The sequence below is a fragment of the Xenopus laevis genome, chromosome 7L (assembly GCF_017654675.1).
Source record: "Xenopus laevis strain J_2021 chromosome 7L, Xenopus_laevis_v10.1, whole genome shotgun sequence".
In the NCBI taxonomy this organism is placed as follows: domain Eukaryota; kingdom Metazoa; phylum Chordata; class Amphibia; order Anura; family Pipidae; genus Xenopus; species Xenopus laevis.
Window position 1 is genome coordinate 66,052,521 of NC_054383.1, and position 19,014 is coordinate 66,071,534.

Sequence of the window (19,014 nt, forward strand, 5' to 3'; positions counted from 1 at the left end):
GAAAGGAGCCTTCTTATTTTTTGCCTGAGGGTAGCATAGACCTGCGGAAATGCGGTCCTGGAACCGGGGGTTTTTTTGGCTGATCCTTTTTTCCTCGTTTGAGACGTCTGTGCGCGAGTCCGCTGTCCTCCCATTTCCTACTAATGGTGTCAGCTGCACAAATCGGATGCGGCGGTGCTGGCTCAACCAGCGTTGCCGCACCGGAAGAGTCTCAGGTTCCCCCGTCTTCCCAGTGAGCGGTAATGCCACTGGCGGCTGAGCGCGGCGGGCTGTCACTTCCGGTCATCGCCAAGTTAGCGCATTCCATTTTTGTCGGGCGGGGAGGGTGGCAGAAGGGGATTGGTGGAGCGCACTGCAGGAACTGACGCGCCTACCAGGAAGTATTTTTAGAGCCGGTGTGCTAGCGTCTGTGTGTTGCCTGCCCAGCCGCCACGCTGCTGCTCCTGCGGTCTAACTAGTGAGTAGGTGACCTGGGGGTGTTATGCCTCCTGGCGTTAAGCCATATTTTAATCTGTAATTTGTTTTATAGGCTATTTTCCCGGGTCACCAGCTGCCACCCTCAAAAGTCTACTCTCAGGTTGAGGTATTTTAAAAAAAAAAAAAAAAAAAAAAAAGGGGGAAGGGTTACTTTTAATGTATTAAAAGACTTTGTTCTTTTTCAGTGATGAAGTCTGTCAAGCCCAATCCAAAGGGAAAGGACTCATCGCCAAGACACACTACAACTACTGAAGTGTCAGTTTCTTGCACGGCATGTGGGGAGCCACCCCTTCCCGATAAGAGATTGTGCCAATCCTGTTTAAACTCAGCAGCAGGAACTTCATTCTCTCAATCTGAAGTAATTTCTTGGATTAAACAAGCTGTTTCCCAGGAAGTGTCTTCGGCTCCATCAAGGTGTTTTCAGTCTGATCTGAAGTTAGCAGGAGAAGAAGCAGGGCAGCCTCCTGATTCTTCTTCTGACGCAGAGTCGGAAGATGATGATAGTCCTTCCTTTGACTTCTCCATGGTTCAACCCTTAATTAAAGCCGTGAGGAAGTCCCTAGGATTGGTTGAAGATGATCAGGTACCTTCGACTTCCTTTCTTCCTGGAATAAAAAAGAAAAGTCAAACTTTTCCCCTACATCAGGAAGTTTGTGAGCTCATCAAAAGTGAATGGGAGATAATCTCAAGGAAACTTAAAACTCAAACAAAGTTTGACAGACTATATCCTTTCAAACAAGAAACCTTAAAGGATTTATGGACTGTTCCATCGGTTGATGCTCCAGTTATCAACATAGCCAAAAGTACCTTACTGCCTGTAGAAGATACAGCAACTCTGAAGGATCCCATGGACAGAAAGGTTGATGCGGAATTGAAAAAATCCTTTGTCCTGGCAGGAGAAACAGTCAAACCTGCTGTAGCTAGTATTTCAGTGGCCAAAGCCATGGAAATCTGGTTAGATAACTTAGAAACTGCCATTCAGGAAGGACGTGACAAGAATGACATCCTGGAAGGATTGTCTGAGCTTAGAGTTGGGGCTTCTTTTCTCATCAACGCCTCCATTGATACCACTCGCTTGGCCTCTAGATCATTAGCTCTCTCAGTTTCTGCACGAAGAGCTCTGTGGTTGAGGTCTTGGGAGGCAGACACCACCTCTAAATCAGCACTTTGCTCTCTGCCCTTTCAGGGACAACTCCTGTTCGGAAAAAAACTAGAAGAGTTAGTTTCTAAAGCATCTGGAGGCAAAAGCCAATTCCTACCACAAAAGAAACGTAAACAACGCTCAAGGAGGTTCTTTCGCAGCAAGTTTTCATTTAAATCCAGACCTGCTGGAAACCCAGAATCCAAAGGTTTTAGGAACAGGAAAGAATCCTTCAAATCTAATTGGCAAGTGGGAGAGTCCCAGTCCTTTCGACAGCTCGGTTCCAGCTCTAGAACTCCTCCAGCTTCCTTCTCCCGGAAGTCCTTCTGAAAGAAGGGGTCCCCAGGGGCTAGAAACAGGAGGAAGATTACATCTTTTTCTGGCCACCTTGGAAAAATCCACAGACGATCAGTGGATTTTGGAAATCATAAGAAGGGGGTACTTATTGGAATTTCAGGATCATCTTCCTCCTCCAAGATTTATGATTTCCCCACTACCGAAACAAAAGGAGAAAAGGGAAGCCTTACTAGTTTGTCTTCACCAACTGTTGGCTCAGAAAGTCATAGTTCCAGTACCTTTTCAAGATCAAGGGAAAGGAGTTTATTCCCACTTCTTTCTTGTACAAAAACAATCAGGAAAATGGCGCCCAATCTTGAATCTACAAGGAGTGAACCGAATTCTTCGAGTTCAGAGATTTCGAATGGAATCATTGGAATCAATAAGGGCAGAAATATGTCCAAAGGATTGGATGTGTACACTGGACATTCAGGATGCTTACCACCATATTCCGGTGGCATTCGTTCACCAGAGGTTCCTGAGATTCTGCATTCACAACCAGCACTTCCAATTCACTTGTCTTCCATTCTGGATATCCACTGCTCCACGGGTGTTCTCCAAAATTCTGGTATCACAGGTGGCCTTTCTGTGATGGCAGGGTGTGAGGATATTTCACTACCTAGACGACCTTATTCTGCTAGCATCATCAAGGTCCCAAGCAATCAAGCACAGGGACATGGTGATAAAAGTCTTGCTGGACCATGGTTGGTATCTAAACTGGTCAAAAAGTCAGTTAGATCCAGCCCAGGAGGTCATCTTCCTGGGGGCAGTTCTGAACACCCTCACAGGGGTGGTGAAACTATCAACTCAGAGACAGCAGGATCTGCAATTACTGGGGTCATGGATCCTTTCGTCAGCCAGGGTTCCAGCGGCATCATTATCACGTCTACTGGGAATGATGACATCTTCAATCCGGTTAGTGGCCTGGGCACATTGGCACATGAGGTTCCTTCAGTAGCAATTAATCAAGACAGGGGGGATCATCAATCCAGAAATCCTAATTCAAATCGATTAACCGCTGAGAGAAGCCATACAATGGTGGCTCCAGCCACACAGACTGTCTACAGGTGTTCCTCTATTTCCAAGAAGATGGATCACCCTAACCACCAACGCATCGGGATCAGGTTGGGGCGCGGTCCTAGAAGGAAAAGCAGCACAGGGCTGGTGGCAACAGCCCTTTTCAGACATGCCCTCGAATGTACTAGAGGTCAGGGGCATTTTAGAGGCACTCACCTTTTTCCAGGATGAATTATTGGGAAACAGGGTCAAAATCAGAAGCGACAACACTACAGCAGTCGCATACATCAAAAGACAAGGGGGAACCAGAAGTCTATCAATGTTGTCAGAGATAGAGCCAGTGTTTGTGTGGGCGGAAAAACATGTCTCCGAAATAACAGCAGTCCACCTTCCAGGAAACCTCAACAAGGAAGCCGACTTCTTAAGTCGGAGTTCCCTGGATCCACACGAATGGCAACTACACCAGAGAATCTTCAACCAGCTGGTAAGGGAATGGGGCTGTCCTTGCATGGACCTGATGGCATCAGCGAACAATGCCAAATGCAGGGCTTATTTTTCCAGAAATCAGGAACCACAAGCCTCGACAGTGGATGCCCTAGTACAACACTGGCCAAAGGATTTATGCTACATCTTTCCTCCTCTTCCTCTGATTCCGAGGATTCTGCAGAAAGTAATGGAGTGCAGAGCAGAAGTCATCTGCATTGCCCCAGCCTGGCCGAGGAGACCTTGGTTCCCAACTCTCCTCAGGTTATCAGTCCGGTCTCCTTGGAAGTTGCCATTGTCAAGGGATCTTCTGATTCAGGGACCATTTGTACACCCAGATCCAGGTCACCTAGCCCTGACGGCTTGGAAGTTGAGCGGAAAGGTCTATAGGCTCAAGGGCTTTCCAAAGAGGTAATTGAGGTTCTCATGAACTCAAGAAAGCCAATTACCAACTCAAGATATTATAGCATTTGGAAAGCTTTTAGAACTAAAGGGAAGGGCCATGATCCATCTTCATCCTCAGTCTCGGTAGTGGAACTCCTTGATTTCCTTCAACAGGGCCTAGACAATGGGTTAAAACCCAACACCCTCAAAACACATGTCTCAGCTATCTCTGCCTTTTCGGGAATTCGGTGGGCTCTCCATCCACTGGTCGTCAGATTCTTTAAAGCAGCTATCAGAATATTGCCTGCAAGAAGACCCTCTTGTCCAGCATGGGACCTTCCGCTAGTTCTTCAATTTTTATCAGAACATCCCTTGAGCCGATTCAGGAAGTGCCTGTTGGACTGCTGACTTTAAAGACGGTCTTCCTCGTAGCAATACCATCAGCTAAGAGAGTGGGTGAACTACAGGCCTTGAAGTTTGGTGAGGACAGTCCAGTGTTTCTTCAGGATAGGGTCATTCTGAAGTTTGTTTCATCCTTCAAACCTAAGGTGGTTACCAACTTCCATATTAGAGACGAATTGTCTCTCCCTTCCTTCCGGGTCCTTAATCCAGATGACGGAGATCATCCTCTACACTCTCTAGATGTCGGAAGAGCGGTGAATACATATTGTTCAGCAACTCAAACCTTCAGGAAAACAGACAGACTATTTCTCCTTCCTGGAGGTAATAGAAAAGGGGAAGCAGCTTCCAAATCGACTATCTCCAAATGGATCAAGTCGGTAATATCAAGGGCTTATTCTTCCAGAGGATTGCAAGCTCCTACAACCTCAGCTCACTCAACCAGAGGTCAAGCAACTTCATGGGCAGCAGAAGTTGGTACTCCTTTGGAAGTAATTTGCAGAGCGGCTTCCTGGGCATCTCCTAATACTTTTGTCTCACATTATTGTCTAGATGTGGCTTCAGCAAACTATGCTCATTTTGGCCGTAAAGTACTTTCCACTGTCTCCTTTGCACATTAATTGCATTTAAAAAAAAAGAGAATAATAAAGATAATTATGCTGACTCAATTGTGTTGCCCGCCCCTTTTTTGTCGGGAAGCTTGCTATATCCCGATGAGTGCTGATATGGAGAGGGCCAGGGAAAAGGGAAAATTGCTACATACTTACCGTGATTTTCCTTTCCTGGCTCCTCTCCATATCAGCAGGTTCCCTCCCTAAGTATTTTCCAGTTAAAGCTTTTTACAAGACGCGGGTAGGTACCTGAGCTGGATATTTAATTACTTGTGGGAGTGGTTCTTCATTGAGGTGAGGGAGGGGCTAACCCGATGAGTGCTGATATGGAGAGGAGCCAGGAAAGGAAAATCACGGTAAGTATGTAGCAATTTTCCCTTTTTCCGCTTGATGATTTGTGATGACCCCTAGACTTAGCTTATTAACAGTCGCTCAGAGCACACTGAGCATGTGCGTGTCACAAACATTTCATTCTTCATTACAGAGATGCTGGACCATTAGGCTAGTTCAGTAAGTGCAATATATAATATATGGCATTTTTTTGCCATGTTAATTTTTAGGGTTTTGTTCTCCTTTAATTTCATTACTACAATGCAATATTACTGAGATAGCTCGGGTCAATGCAATACTCTAAATACATTTTATCAGTAAAATGTTACTAACATGATTGAATTTAATGCACTGTTCACACCTGTATCCCCCTGTAGCATTTTGGAACATTTGTTTCTTGATAGGATCAGTGACTCCCATTTGAAAGCTGGAAAGAGTCAGAAAATAAAAAATGAAGTCCAATTGAATAATTGCTTACAATTAGCCATTCTATAAGATGCTTTAAGTTAACTTAAAAAGTGAACCACCCTTTAACATAATAATGTCATAAAGTGAAGTCTATTGAGTCTTATGGGGGCCATAAAAATCTTTTGGAATGCCACATCTGTCCCACATGCTGCTGGTAGGACAGATGAAAGGTCTGATGGTAAGCACTGACCAAATAGCCCTATTATCCATTATTAAAATTGTCCTCATGCTCTGTCACCACCAGCAAGAAAATAACTATTTGAAGTTATGGACTTACATCTCACTGTGAGGTATGCCTAGAAAATACAGTAGTAGACAATGGAAGTAGTCGTTTAACCAAAAAAAACTATAGTATATACTATATGTGGTTTTATGTAATAAAGGAATAAAAGTTACTAGCCAGCATCAGATACTAAGTACTAGATTATGAATGAGAGAATATTTCAAGAACTCTGCAACTGCATTTAAATATTGGGTGCATTGACTTTGTTTTGGTATCTCTCACAGGGCCAGTCAGAAACTGACAATGGAGAACAGTGCAACAAACCCATTTGTGAGGACCAGCAGCAACAAGTGCATACTGAGGTACAAATCATTTCTGGACACAGTAAAGCATTTTACTCCTTGTTTATTTTTTAGAAAACGTGCATTCTGAAGTTTAGCAATGTGTACTTTCCATATGTCATAGAATTACTTTAATAAAGGCAGAAAAGCTTAATACGATTCTTTTTATAATTCAACATTGTTTCAAGGAAAGGCTGCTTTAGTTTGATCATTTTGTTATTAAGGGGCATATTTATTATGCAGTGTAAAAAATAGAGGGATACTACACACAGCCCCAGGTTTCGCTGCATAAAAAAAATGTTTGCATTTTTTTTCCTAGAGTGACTTCCGCCATTAGCAATGTAAAATAAAATCTTGTGTTTGCATGTAAAATTACACACACCTTGATAAGTAGGGATGTAGCGAACGTCGGAAAAAAAGTTCGCGAACATATTCGCGAACTTGCGCAAAAATGCGAGCGGTTCGCGAACGGTTCGCGAACCCCATAGACTTCAATGGGAAGGCGAACTTTAACATCTAGAAAAGACATTTCTGGCCAGAAAAATGATTTTAAAGTTGTTTAAAGGGTGCAACGACCTGGACAGTGGCATGCCAGAGGGGGATCATGGGCAAAAATGTTTCTAAAAAATCCATTGTTGACACAGCGCTGCGTTTTGTGCTGTAAAGGGCAGAAATCACACTACATTTCTAAACCTGTGTAATAAAATGCTTTAAAACGTCCGGCGTCTACATGCCAATCAAGTCGTGTAAAAGTTACAGCCTGTTCACACGCAAAGACGAAACGCGGTGCTTACTGCAACGCAAAAAGACGCAAAGAGCTTTAATGAATGATACCGTCAAGTGAGCAAATAATAGTTTTTAATTACTAGTTGCTTGTCACCTCCAGGATGTTCGTCCTGTTGGTGGCAATATTTCTGTAGTGGTGTGTTTAGCAGTCACCGTGCTTGTGCGCACGTGCACGGTCAGGCAGAGGTAATTCAATGTACAGTGAAGTGAACCAAAAAACACAGATTCTGCAGTGTGGGCCCAGTTTTGGTCTACTTTATTGATCACCTGCGGTGACCATAAAAGATGCGATTTTGCCACTGTTGCAGAACCCTGAAAAATTAGGCATGTGTACTTTCCTGAAAAATTATGTTTTTTTTGTCGCAGCCACTGAACCAGAAGTCCAGAAACAATATGCCATATAAATGCTGAAAATATTAATTTTTTTTTGTGGCAGCCACTGCAGCACAGAGGCCAGAAAAAATATGCCATATAAATGCAAACAATATTAATTTTTTTTTGTCGCAGCCACTGCAGCACAGAGGCCAGAAAAAATATGCCATATAAATGCAAACAATATTATTTTTTTTTTGTCGCAGCCACTGCAGCACAGAGGCCAGGAAAAATATGCCATATAAATGCTAACAATATACATTTTTTTGTCGCAGACACTGAAGCACAGAGGCCATAAAAAATATGCCATATAAATGCAGAAAATATGCATTTTTTTGGTCGCAGCCACTGAAGCACAGTTGACAGAAAAATTATGCCATATAAATGCAGAAAATATAAATTTTTTTGGTTGCAGCCACTGAAGCACAGAGGCCAGAAAAATTATGTCATATAAATGCAGAAAATATGCATTTTTTTGGTCGCAGCCACTGAAGCACAGTTGACAGAAAAATTATGCCATATAAATGCAGAAAATATAAATTTTTTTGGTTGCAGCCACTGAAGCACAGTTGCCAGAAAAAATATGCCATATAAATGCAGAAAATATAAATTTTTTTGGTTGCAGCCACTGAAGCACAGTTGACAGAAAAATTATGTCATATAAATGCAGAAAATATGCATTTTTTTGGTCGCAGCCACTGAAGCACAGTTGACAGAAAAATTATGCCATATAAATGCAGAAAATATAAATTTTTTTGGTTGCAGCCACTGAAGCACAGAGGCCAGAAAAATTATGCCATATAAATGCAGAAAATATGCATTTTTTTGGTTGCAGCCACTGAAGCACAGAGGCCAGAAAAATTATGCCATATAAATGCAGAAAATATGCATTTTTTTGGACGCAGCCACTGAAGCACAGTTGCCAGAAAAAATATGCCATATAAATGCTGAAAATAGTCATTTTTCGCCATACGTTGACCTTGTAGACATTGTTTGCCCAGTTTTTTTGGTTGCAGCCACTGAAGCACAGAGGCCAGAAAAAATTAAACCAGTAGGGTTTGCACCCTAGTTTGTAACGGTGGCGGAGGGAGGAGGACGCTAAAGGACAGCTGTGTGTGGAGTCATGAGGCTTGAAGAGAAGGACAGCTGCATAGAAGTCAGAACAAGTCTTCCGGCGTGCAGTAACCCTCCGAGATCCACCCCTCATTCATTTTAATAAAGGTCAGGTAATCGACACTTTTGTGACCTAGGCGAGTTCTCTTCTCAGTTACAATCCCTCCTGCTGCACTGAAGGTCCTTTCTGAGAGCACACTTGAGGCTGGGCAAGACAAGAGGTTCATGGCAAATTGTGACAGCTCTGGCCACAGATCAAGCCTGCGCACCCAGTAGTCCAGGGGTTCATCGCTCCTCAGAGTGTCGATATCTGCAGTTAATGCCAGGTAGTCCGCTACCTGCCGGTCGAGGCGTTCTTTGAGGGTGGATCCAGAAGGGTTGTGGCGCTGCCTTGGACAGAAAAACATTTGCATGTCTGACGTTACAGACTGGCCAAAGGGCTTTGTCCTTGCAGGTGTGCTCGTGGCAGGATTACTGGCACCTCTGCCCCTGGAATGTTGATGAGTTCCTGAAGTGACATCACCCTTAAAAGCATTGTACAACATGTTTTGCAGGCTGGTTTGTAAATGCCGCATCTTTTCGGACTTGTGGTATGTTGGTAACATTTCTGACACTTTATGCTTGTACCGAGGGTCTAGTAGCGTTGCGACCCAGTACAGGTCCTTCTCCTTAAGCCTCTTGATACGGGGGTCCTTCAACAGGCATGACAGCATGAAAGACCCCATTCTCACAAGGTTGGATGCAGAGCTATCCATCTCCGCTTCCTCATTATCAAGGACTGCATCATCCACGGTCTCCTCCCCCCAGCCACGTACAAGACCAGGGGTCCCCAAAAGGTCACCACTAGCCCCCTGGGAAGCCTGCTCCTGTTGGTCCTCCTCCTCCTCCTCCACAAAGCCACCTTCCTCCTCTGACTCCACTTCTGGCACCTCTCCCTGCGTTGCAGCAGGTGCCTGGGTTCGTTCTGGTGATTCCGACCAGAAATCGTGCGCTTCCAGCTCCTCGTCACGCTGGTCTACAGCCTCATCTGTCACTCGTCGCACGGCACGCTCCAGGAATAAAGCGAAGGGTATTAGGTCGCTGATGGTGCCTTCGGTGCGACTGACCATATTTGTCACCTCTTCAAAAAGGTCGCATGAGCCTGCAGGCATCGCGCATAAGCACCCAGTAACGGGGGAAAAAAATCCCCAGCTGTGCAGATCCAGTCCTACCACCCAGTTCAAAAAGGTACTCGTTGACGGCCCTTTGTTGTTGCAGCAGACGTTCCAACATAAGGAGCGTTGAATTCCAGCGAGTCTGGCTGTCAGAAATCAAACGCCTGACTGGCATGTTGTAGCGCTGCTGAATGTCAGCAAGGCGTGCCATGGCTGTGTAGGAACGCCTGAAATGGGCCGACACCTTTCTGGACTGGGTGAGAACGTCCTGGAATCCTGGGTACTTGGAGACAAAACGTTGGACTATTAAATTTAACACATGTGCCATGCAGGGCACATGTGTTAAATTGCCTAGTCTCAACGCTGCAACAGATTGCTTCCATTGTCACACACCACTTTTCCGATCTGCAGTTGGTGTGGGGGTTAGCCACCGATCGGCCTGTGACTGCAGAGATGACAGGAGTACAGATCCGGTATGGTTTTTGCTTTCCAGGCACGTCATCCCCAAGACAGCGTGACAACGGCGTACCTGGCACGTCGAATAGCCTAGGGGGAGCTGGGGGTGCACAGGTGTGGAGGAGGAGAAGGAGGACCCAGCAGCAGAGTAAGAAGAAGAAGAAGAAGACGAGGTAGAGAGCGATGGAGGAGTAGAGGTGGTGGCAGAACCGCGTGCAATCCGTGGCGGTGACACCAACTCCACTGTTGTTGTTGAGCTACCCATTCCCTGCTTCCCAGCCATTACCAAGTTCACCCAGTGGGCAGTGTAGGTGACATACCTGCCCTGACCATGCTTGGAGGACCATGCGTCAGTAGTCATATGGACCTTTGGCCCAACACTAAGTGACAGAGATGCGGTAACTTGGCTCTGCACATGTTGGTACAGGTGTGGTATTCCCTTTTTAGAAAAAAAATTGCGGCTGGGTACCTTCCACTGCGGTGTCCCAATTGCTACAAATTTGCGGAAGGCCTCAGAGTCCACCAGCTGGTATGGTAAAAGCTGGCGGGCTAAGAGTGCAGACAAGCCAGCTGTCAGACGCCGCGCAAGGGGGTGACAGTCAGACATTGGCTTCTTACGCTCAAACATGGCCTTCACAGAAACTTGGCTGGTGGCAGATGACTGGGAATGGGAACAGGTGGTCAAGGTGGAAGGCGGAGTGGAGGGTGGTTCAGACGGGTCAAGGAGAGCAGAGGTAGAGCAGTAAGATGCTGGACCAGAAGGAGTGTGGCTTTTAGTTTGCCTGTTGCCTTTGAGGTGTTGCTCCCAAAGTGCTTTGTGCTTGCCGCTCATGTGCCTTCGCATAGAAGTTGTACCTATGTGGCTGTTGGGCTTACCAAGGCTCAGTTTCTGACTGCACTCATTGCAAATTACAATGCTTTTGTCAGAGGCACACACATTAAAAAAATCCCACACTGCTGACTTTTTGGAAGTGTGCGATCTGGCGGTAACAGTAGAAGTTGGCGGAGTTGGCGGTATTGGCGGCAATGGCGGGTGCGTTGGCCGGCTGAACACAGGTGCCGATACATGTTGTTGCCCTACTGATCCCTGCGGGCTGTCCTCCCTGCTTCTTCTAGGTCTTATTCTCCTACTGCCTCTCTGACTCTCCGTCTCTCCATCTGAACTACCCTCCTCTTGCTCTCTTCTACTAGGCACCCACAAAACATCAATCTCCTCATCATCATTCTCCTCAGATGCATCAATTTCTTCTGACACATCACAGAAGGAAGCAGCAGCGGGGACCCTCCTCCTCATCACTCATTATGTCCATCTCTATCGTGTTCTCTGCCAGAATTAAATCTGGTGTAAGGTCCTCATCTCCTTCATCTTCTTCTGGCAATAATGGTTGCGCATTACTCAGTTCAAGAAACTCATGGGAAAATAACTCCTCTGACCCCAGTGAAGAAGGGGCACCGGTGGTGGAGGAAGTGTTACGTGGGGTGGCCATAGCAGTGGAGGATGAGGAGGATGTTGTGGTAAAGTTAGAAACGGTAGAGGATGGGGTGTGCTGTGTAAGCCAGTCAACTACCTCTTCAGCATTTTGGGAGTTCAGGGTCATTGGCTTTTTAAAACTGGGCAATTTGCTAGGGCCACAGGATTGCATAGCAGCACGGCCCCTAGCACGGCCTCTGCGTGGCGGCCTGCCTTTGCCTGGCATTATTTTTAAAAAAACAACAACAACAAAAACTCAGTTGGTTTTTCTGGAAACGATAATACACACAGCTAGATGGCAGTTTGAAGAAAACAGTGTGCAAATAATGCCTACAAGGTCAACGTATACACAGCGGTGGATACGGATTACGTAAAATATAAGAATGCTGCTTGAAAAAAAGTCACTCCGGTGTTTTTTCTGGAGACGGTAATATTATGGATATTTAGACAGAATGTGAACACGGGCACACAGCTAGATAGCAGTTGGTTGAATAACACACTGGGCAAAAAATGCCTACAGGGCAAATAATGCCTAAAAGGTCAACGTATACACAGCGGTGGATACGGATTACGTAAAATATAAGAATGCTGCTTGAAAAAAAGTCACTCCGGTGTTTTTTCTGGAGACGGTAATATTATGGATATTTAGACAGAATGTGAACACGGGCACACAGCTAGATAGCAGTTGGTTGAATAACACACTGGGCAAAAAATGCCTACAGGGCAAATAATGCCTACAAGGTCAACGTATACACAGCGGTGGATACGGATTACGTAAAATATAAGAATGCTGCTTGAAAAAAAGTCACTCCGGTGTTTTTTCTGGAGACGGTAATATTATGGATATTTAGACAGAATGTGAACACGGGCACACAGCTAGATAGCAGTTGGTTGAATAACACACTGGGCAAAAAATGCCTACAGGGCAAATAATGCCTACAAGGTCAACGTATACACAGCGGTGGATACGGATTACGTAAAATATAAGAATGCTGCTTGAAAAAAAGTCACTCCGGTGTTTTTTCTGGAGACGGTAATATTATGGATATTTAGACAGAATGTGAACACGGGCACACAGCTAGATAGCAGTTGGTTGAATAACACACTGGGCAAAAAATGCCTACAGGGCAAATAATGCCTACAAGGTCAACGTATACACAGCGGTGGATACGGATTACGTAAAATATAAGAATGCTGCTTGAAAAAAAGTCACTCCGGTGTTTTTTCTGGAGACGGTAATATTATGGATATTTAGACAGAATGTGAACACGGGCACACAGCTAGATAGCAGTTGGTTGAATAACACACTGGGCAAAAAATGCCTACAGGGCAAATAATGCCTACAAGGTCAACGTATACACAGCGGTGGATACGGATTACGTAAAATATAAGAATGCTGCTTGAAAAAAAGTCACTCCGGTGTTTTTTCTGGAGACGGTAATATTATGGATATTTAGACAGAATGTGAACACGGTCACACAGCTAGATAACAGTTGGTTGAATAACACACTGGGCAAAAAATGCCTACAGGGCAAATAATGCCTAAAAGGTCAACTTATACACTACTACAGCGATGGATACGGATTACGTAAAATTTATTATGGCTGCTTGAAAAAAGTCACTCCGGTGTTTTTTCTGGAGACGGTAATATTATGGATATTTAGACAGAATGTGAACACGGTCACACAGCTAGATAACAGTTGGTTGAATAACACACTGGGCAAAAAATGCCTACAGGGCAAATAATGCCTAAAAGGTCAACTTATACACTACTACAGCGATGGATACGGATTACGTAAAATTTATTATGGCTGCTTGAAAAAAGTCACTCCGGTGTTTTTTCTGGAGACGGTAATATTATGGATATTTAGACAGAATGTGAACACGGGCACACAGCTAGATAGCAGTTGGTTGAATAACACACTGGGCAAAAAATGCCTACAGGGCAAATAATGCCTAAAAGGTCAACTTATACACTACTACAGCGATGGATACGGATTACGTAAAATTTATTATGGCTGCTTGAAAAAAGTCACTCCGGTGTTTTTTCTGGAGACGGTAATATTATGGATATTTAGACAGAATGTGAACACGGGCACACAGCTAGATAGCAGTTGGTTGAATAACACACTGGGCAAAAAATGCCTACAGGGCAAATAATGCCTAAAAGGTCAACTTATACACTACTACAGCGATAGTAAAATAAAAAAAAGTTAAATAAAAAAAGAATGAATATTAAAAAAAAAAATTAAAGTTGGTGCTGCTGAACTACTAGGAGCAGCAGATTAGCACACCAGTCCCACTCCCCAACACTGCTAGACTAATAGCACTGGGCTCTTATAGTAGTAGTAGTAGTAGTAGTAGTAGTAGTAGTAGTAAAACAACAAAAAAATAAATAAAAGCAGTCCTTACAAGGACTATTGCTATTGCAGCAGTCAGCAGATGAGATCAGAAGCAGGACAGCTGCCCACTGCAGCTACATACAGAGCACTGCAGTAGAAGGTAGATTACTAGCCAGCAAAGCTACCTAAGCTTAAATGTCCCTCAAACCCCTGCAGACTTCTGTCCCTCCAATAACAGAGCAGTATCAAAACGATTACTAGCCAGCAAACTTTCAACTGTCCCTGAAATCACTAACAGGCAGCAGCTCTCTCCCTACACTATCTCTTCAGCACACACAGGCAGAGTGAAAAAACGCTGCAGGGCTTCGGTTTTTATAGGGAAGGGGAGTGGTCCAGGGGAGAGCTTCCTGATTGGCTGCCATGTACCTGCTGGTCTGGGGTGAGAGGGCAAAAAAAAGCGCCAACAATGGCGAACCCAAAATGGCGAACGTCGCGCGACGTTCGCGAACTTCCGGCGAGCGCGAACACCCGATGTTCGCGCGAACAAGTTCGCCGGCGAACAGTTCGCGACATCTCTATTGATAAGTTCACCATTTATTTTACTCAGCTTTTTACACCGTTTTTTCAGTGAATTTTGTCTTACACAACATAATAAATATGCCCCTAAGTGTAAGATCTGGGAGAATGTTCCATGTTCAGGAGAATAACATCTATTGAGGCAATTTTGCAAGCTCATCCTTTTAATTCAATGATGCCCAATGACATGCAAATGACTAAGAGAGAGAACCAAAATGAATGGAGAGAAAATGTCATGTCATAGATTGAGGGCACAGCCAGAAAAGATGTTATATTAGATCCAATGATCTCTAACAACCCAGAATTAATTACTAATGCACTGGGTACTAACAGTGCCCATAATACTATCTCATTTAAAGTTTGTTGCAAAACATACATACATTTGGGTCAAAAAAAAATTCAATTTTAGGATTGCAAAATTTAGCATAAGATAACAGCTCCCTGGAAGATATGAGAATAGCACTCAATAGTAAAAATCCCACTGGGACTCCTTTTAGTTACACTGAGTAGGTGAAACACCAGAAATCCTGTCTCTCTACACTCAGGATTTGTGCCAAAGGCAGTTATTTTGTTACATTTTGCTTGCACAGGAATCTGTTATTTGAGTTAGCTCTAACATATCTACTAAGAAAGGGAACCCCCCTCCCCATAAGAAATATTGGATTTTACTGTCATTGAAAATCTGACACCCAATTCCTGCAAGAAGACAGAATGAAGAGAAACAGATGCCAAGAGGGGGTAGTGAAGATAAACTTGATTATTTCAAGAATGTTTAATTGATTGTATTTAGACTTATTTCAGTATGATGACGCATATATAACATTTTCAGTTTCACAATAGTTCCCCATTAAAGGAACAGTAACAACAAGAAAAGAAACTGTTTTAAAGAAATTCTAAAGGTATGCCCTGCACTGGTAAAAGTTATGTTTGCCTTAGAGCCACTATATGTGTAAATAGTCTGTGCAAAATAAAAAATGTTTCTAATATAGTTATTAGAATGTATAAAGGCTGGAGTGACTTGATGTCTAATATAATAGCCAGAACACTACTTCCTGCTTTTCAGCTCTATAACTCTGAGCTAGTCAGCGACTTGAAGGGGGGCCACATGGTACATATCTGTTCAGTGAGTTTGTAATTGATCCTCATCATGCAGCTCAGATTCAAAAGCAACAGATATGACCCATGTGGGCTCCCTGCTGTGTAGTCATTGGGCCTTAGGAGATGTATGTACACTTTTAACTTTGATTAATAAAAACTGATTTTTTTAACAGATTTTTTTGTCCCTGATTCCTCTGAGTGCCTGATAGCCTGATCTGAAGCAGACACATCAGTTTTACCATGGCAGGGCAACACTACATTTTGTTGGTTATTTACTAAAACTCAAATTTATCTCATCTTTTTATTCTTTTTATTAAACCACGTTCAACCAAACTCTCATCCACGATTTTAACTTATATATCAATAAAATAACTTGAAATAGTCGGGTCGGGAAAAGACTCAATAAAATCGAGCGAAAAATTTCACTCACGAATAGCTCTATTTTTAGGGTTATTGCCCGAAAAACCCCAAATTTTTCAGATTATCTGACGAAACCCAACACAGATCACGATAAAGAGGTTAAGAGGATAAAGAGATAAAAGGTACATCTGCCATTGACTTCTACATGACCTCAACATGTTTGGGATATTGAATTTTCGGATTTGAACTTTTAGCAGCTTTGGGGCAGGGGTATTACAAACAGAGGAAGCAGGGGGGCTCAGGAGGTATAGGGGCCCAAGGAAGCCCTAACTCATATACAATTTCAATTAATATTAGTAACATTTTGGGGGCCTGAAAAATAATTTGCTGTGGGGCCCATTCATTTCTATTTACGCCACTACTTTGGGGTACAATAAATCTCAAAAAATGTTAGGGTTTTTTCTCTAAAAACTTTAGTTTTTGCCCCAAAAAAACTTGACCAGAAAAAAAATTGAGGTTTAGTAAATAACCCCCTAAATTTTAATTACTTTAAAACACTTTGACTTGTTGGTGTTACTGTTCCTAAAGCAGTTCCATGGTGAGGTGCTGGCTAAATAATATATTTGTAATGTAAAGAATGTAATTTAGAAATTAAAATTGACACCATAATAATCATGACAGAATCCCTTTCAGCAAAATTAATGTGATTAAGGCCCAGAGCCTGAATAAATAGGTTCTTAGGTTAGTTTTAGTCAGGACACTTTTTATGTTAGGGGACAGGTAGAGGAAGGGGGGGTATCCTCATGAAAACAACAGCACTGCCGAACACAGGCAGTACTATTTATGGGGTTGAAGTGGAGAGCAGAGACTTGCAACAATACAGAAAGCTTCAAAGTACAGGAAGGTCATTGCCTATAGACTCCATTTTAATAAAATCATTGACAATTTTAAGATATATGTCCTGTAATAAAACACATTGTACTTGATCAGCAAGTAACATACAGAAAACATTCAGTTATTTTGAGAATTAACCTATGGTCATCTTTATGCTTCCAAAGTACAGAGAATAATTCTGTAAGAATAAATCAGAGACCCTCCCAAGTCCTACCAAGTGCAAATGTAGCAATGGACACGTTAATTTGGGGGTTGGTGGTTGGATGGAAGTTTTTTGCAGCATTGTTCTTTTCCACCAACAAGTCTATTTTGCTTACCCAACTGAAGTTCAGTAGGGACAGAGGATACTGATAATTGTCATTCATTTATTTATAAGCTAGCGTATTAATTAAACAGACTGAATTTTGCATAATTATTCATTCCTGCAGGTCAGAGCTGTTGTCACTTCTGAGAACTTACAACTGTTTTCATGAAGGAAAGAGCTTCCAACTGTGGCATCACGAGGTAAGAATGAGAACTGCAAGGCACATGATACAAATGGCTGGACAGTTAATTTCTTGTTTCCCAAATTTTATTTTGTAGTAGTAGAAAGGTGACAATGGTTCATAGATCAGCCTAAAGTTTACACAGCACCATTATTTTTCTGTTCATAATTAATTTGCTCTTATAGAGCTTAATCTATGTCAGCCATGTTGCATAGTACATTTAATACATACAGTATACAATCATATTTAAAAATCTCAAAAAGAAAATTATTTAGTATTGTTATAAAACTGCAATTCAAGAATAAACACTAACTGTTTAATGGAGAACTAAAGGTTATATGACTTAAGACAGCTTTTTTTTCTCTACTGTGCATGTTCCTGTTCGTTCCCATATGAAAAACGACAGAAGGGAAGACTGTGCCAGTAAAGTTTTTATAGAAATACCCAGGGCTGGTGCATTTTTCTGGTAACAGGAGCACTAGCGTATCTGATAAGTGATTATAATCACTGGGGGTGCCTAATATTTTGCCTCTCCCTAAGTGATATAACCTTTTGTAATCCTTTTAACAGAGATAAGGAATTAATTAATGCAAGTGTGAAGAAAATCACACATCCCTCAACATACCAACATCACTTACGGGGTTATTTATGTCCTAATGCCAAAAACCAGAAAAAGTCATGTTTTATTTTACTATAAAATCTGAATTCTTAGTGGTAAAAAAACCTCGAATATTTCGGGCTTTATTATACCCCGAGGATGGAAAAAGTCTGAATCCGAAATTCCGGCATCTCAAAACTGCTAAGGTTGCATATAAGTCAATGGGAGAAGTCCCGAAGTTATTTTGATCTGCACTGGGTTTCGGGCAATAATCCGAAGAATTCGTTATTTTGAAGCAAAAATCCAAAAAAGTCTGAGTTTTCGTACAGAAAATCCAAAAGATTTAGACAATCCAAATTTTTTTGGGGGGTTTTTTTCCCATACAGGAAATTTTCCAGAAAATGTATTGATAAATAAGGGGAAAACCCTGTGCGGATTAAGTCAGAGTAGTTTTCAGAAAATTATTAGATAAATTCAGACTTTGATAAATGGGCCTCTTAGACTGTAAGCTCCACGGGGCAGGGACCTTTTTCCTACTGTGTCTCTTTCCACATAACACTTAAGATCAATGTCCTTATATAAGCTGTGTTTACTGTGCATATTTATTGTATCTATTATGTGACTTGTCCTCTCTGTTTGTTCTTTTTCTATATTGTACTTTCATATATTGCACTTTTATGCATTGCACGGCGCTGTGGGTCCCTAACTGAGCTTTTTACATAAAGTTATACATACAAACATACCTTGATTGAAAGAATAATATTGTGCAATGTATAATCCATTTAAGCCTAGTGACTAGTATACTAATGATTGGAGGTCTCTGGGTCATGCAGTGCAGTAGCATTTCTTTAATTTCATTAAATATATCTTACTTTGATCTTTTACTTTGACCTTTGGTGACTGCTGGTAGTGAGTATACTCCATTTAATCCCTTACAGTAAGTTAAGTAGGTAAATTCTGGTTGCCCCTGGACAGGCCTCCTTCCCCAACCACATCAAACCCACTGCCAGAAACGCTTGCTCTATACTTCTTGTTTTGTTGCATTACTTTCTCAGTTTCCAAAGGGGGGCTTCAGGTAAAATGATGTGGGGTTTGGTTC

General features: G+C 42.6%; 1 protein-coding gene across 1 annotated transcript in view; it reads left to right on the forward strand.

The window, feature by feature from the left end:
• Window positions 1–19,014, forward strand: part of rassf4.L (Ras association domain family member 4 L homeolog) — an 82,611-nt gene that overhangs the window by 29,572 nt on the left and 34,025 nt on the right. The window contains exons 3-4 of the mRNA XM_018225624.2: window positions 6,154–6,231; window positions 17,261–17,336. Of these exons, the coding sequence (XP_018081113.1) occupies window positions 6,173–6,231; window positions 17,261–17,336 (135 nt within the window). The 5' untranslated portion in view covers window positions 6,154–6,172. The remainder of the gene's footprint in view (window positions 1–6,153; window positions 6,232–17,260; window positions 17,337–19,014) is intronic.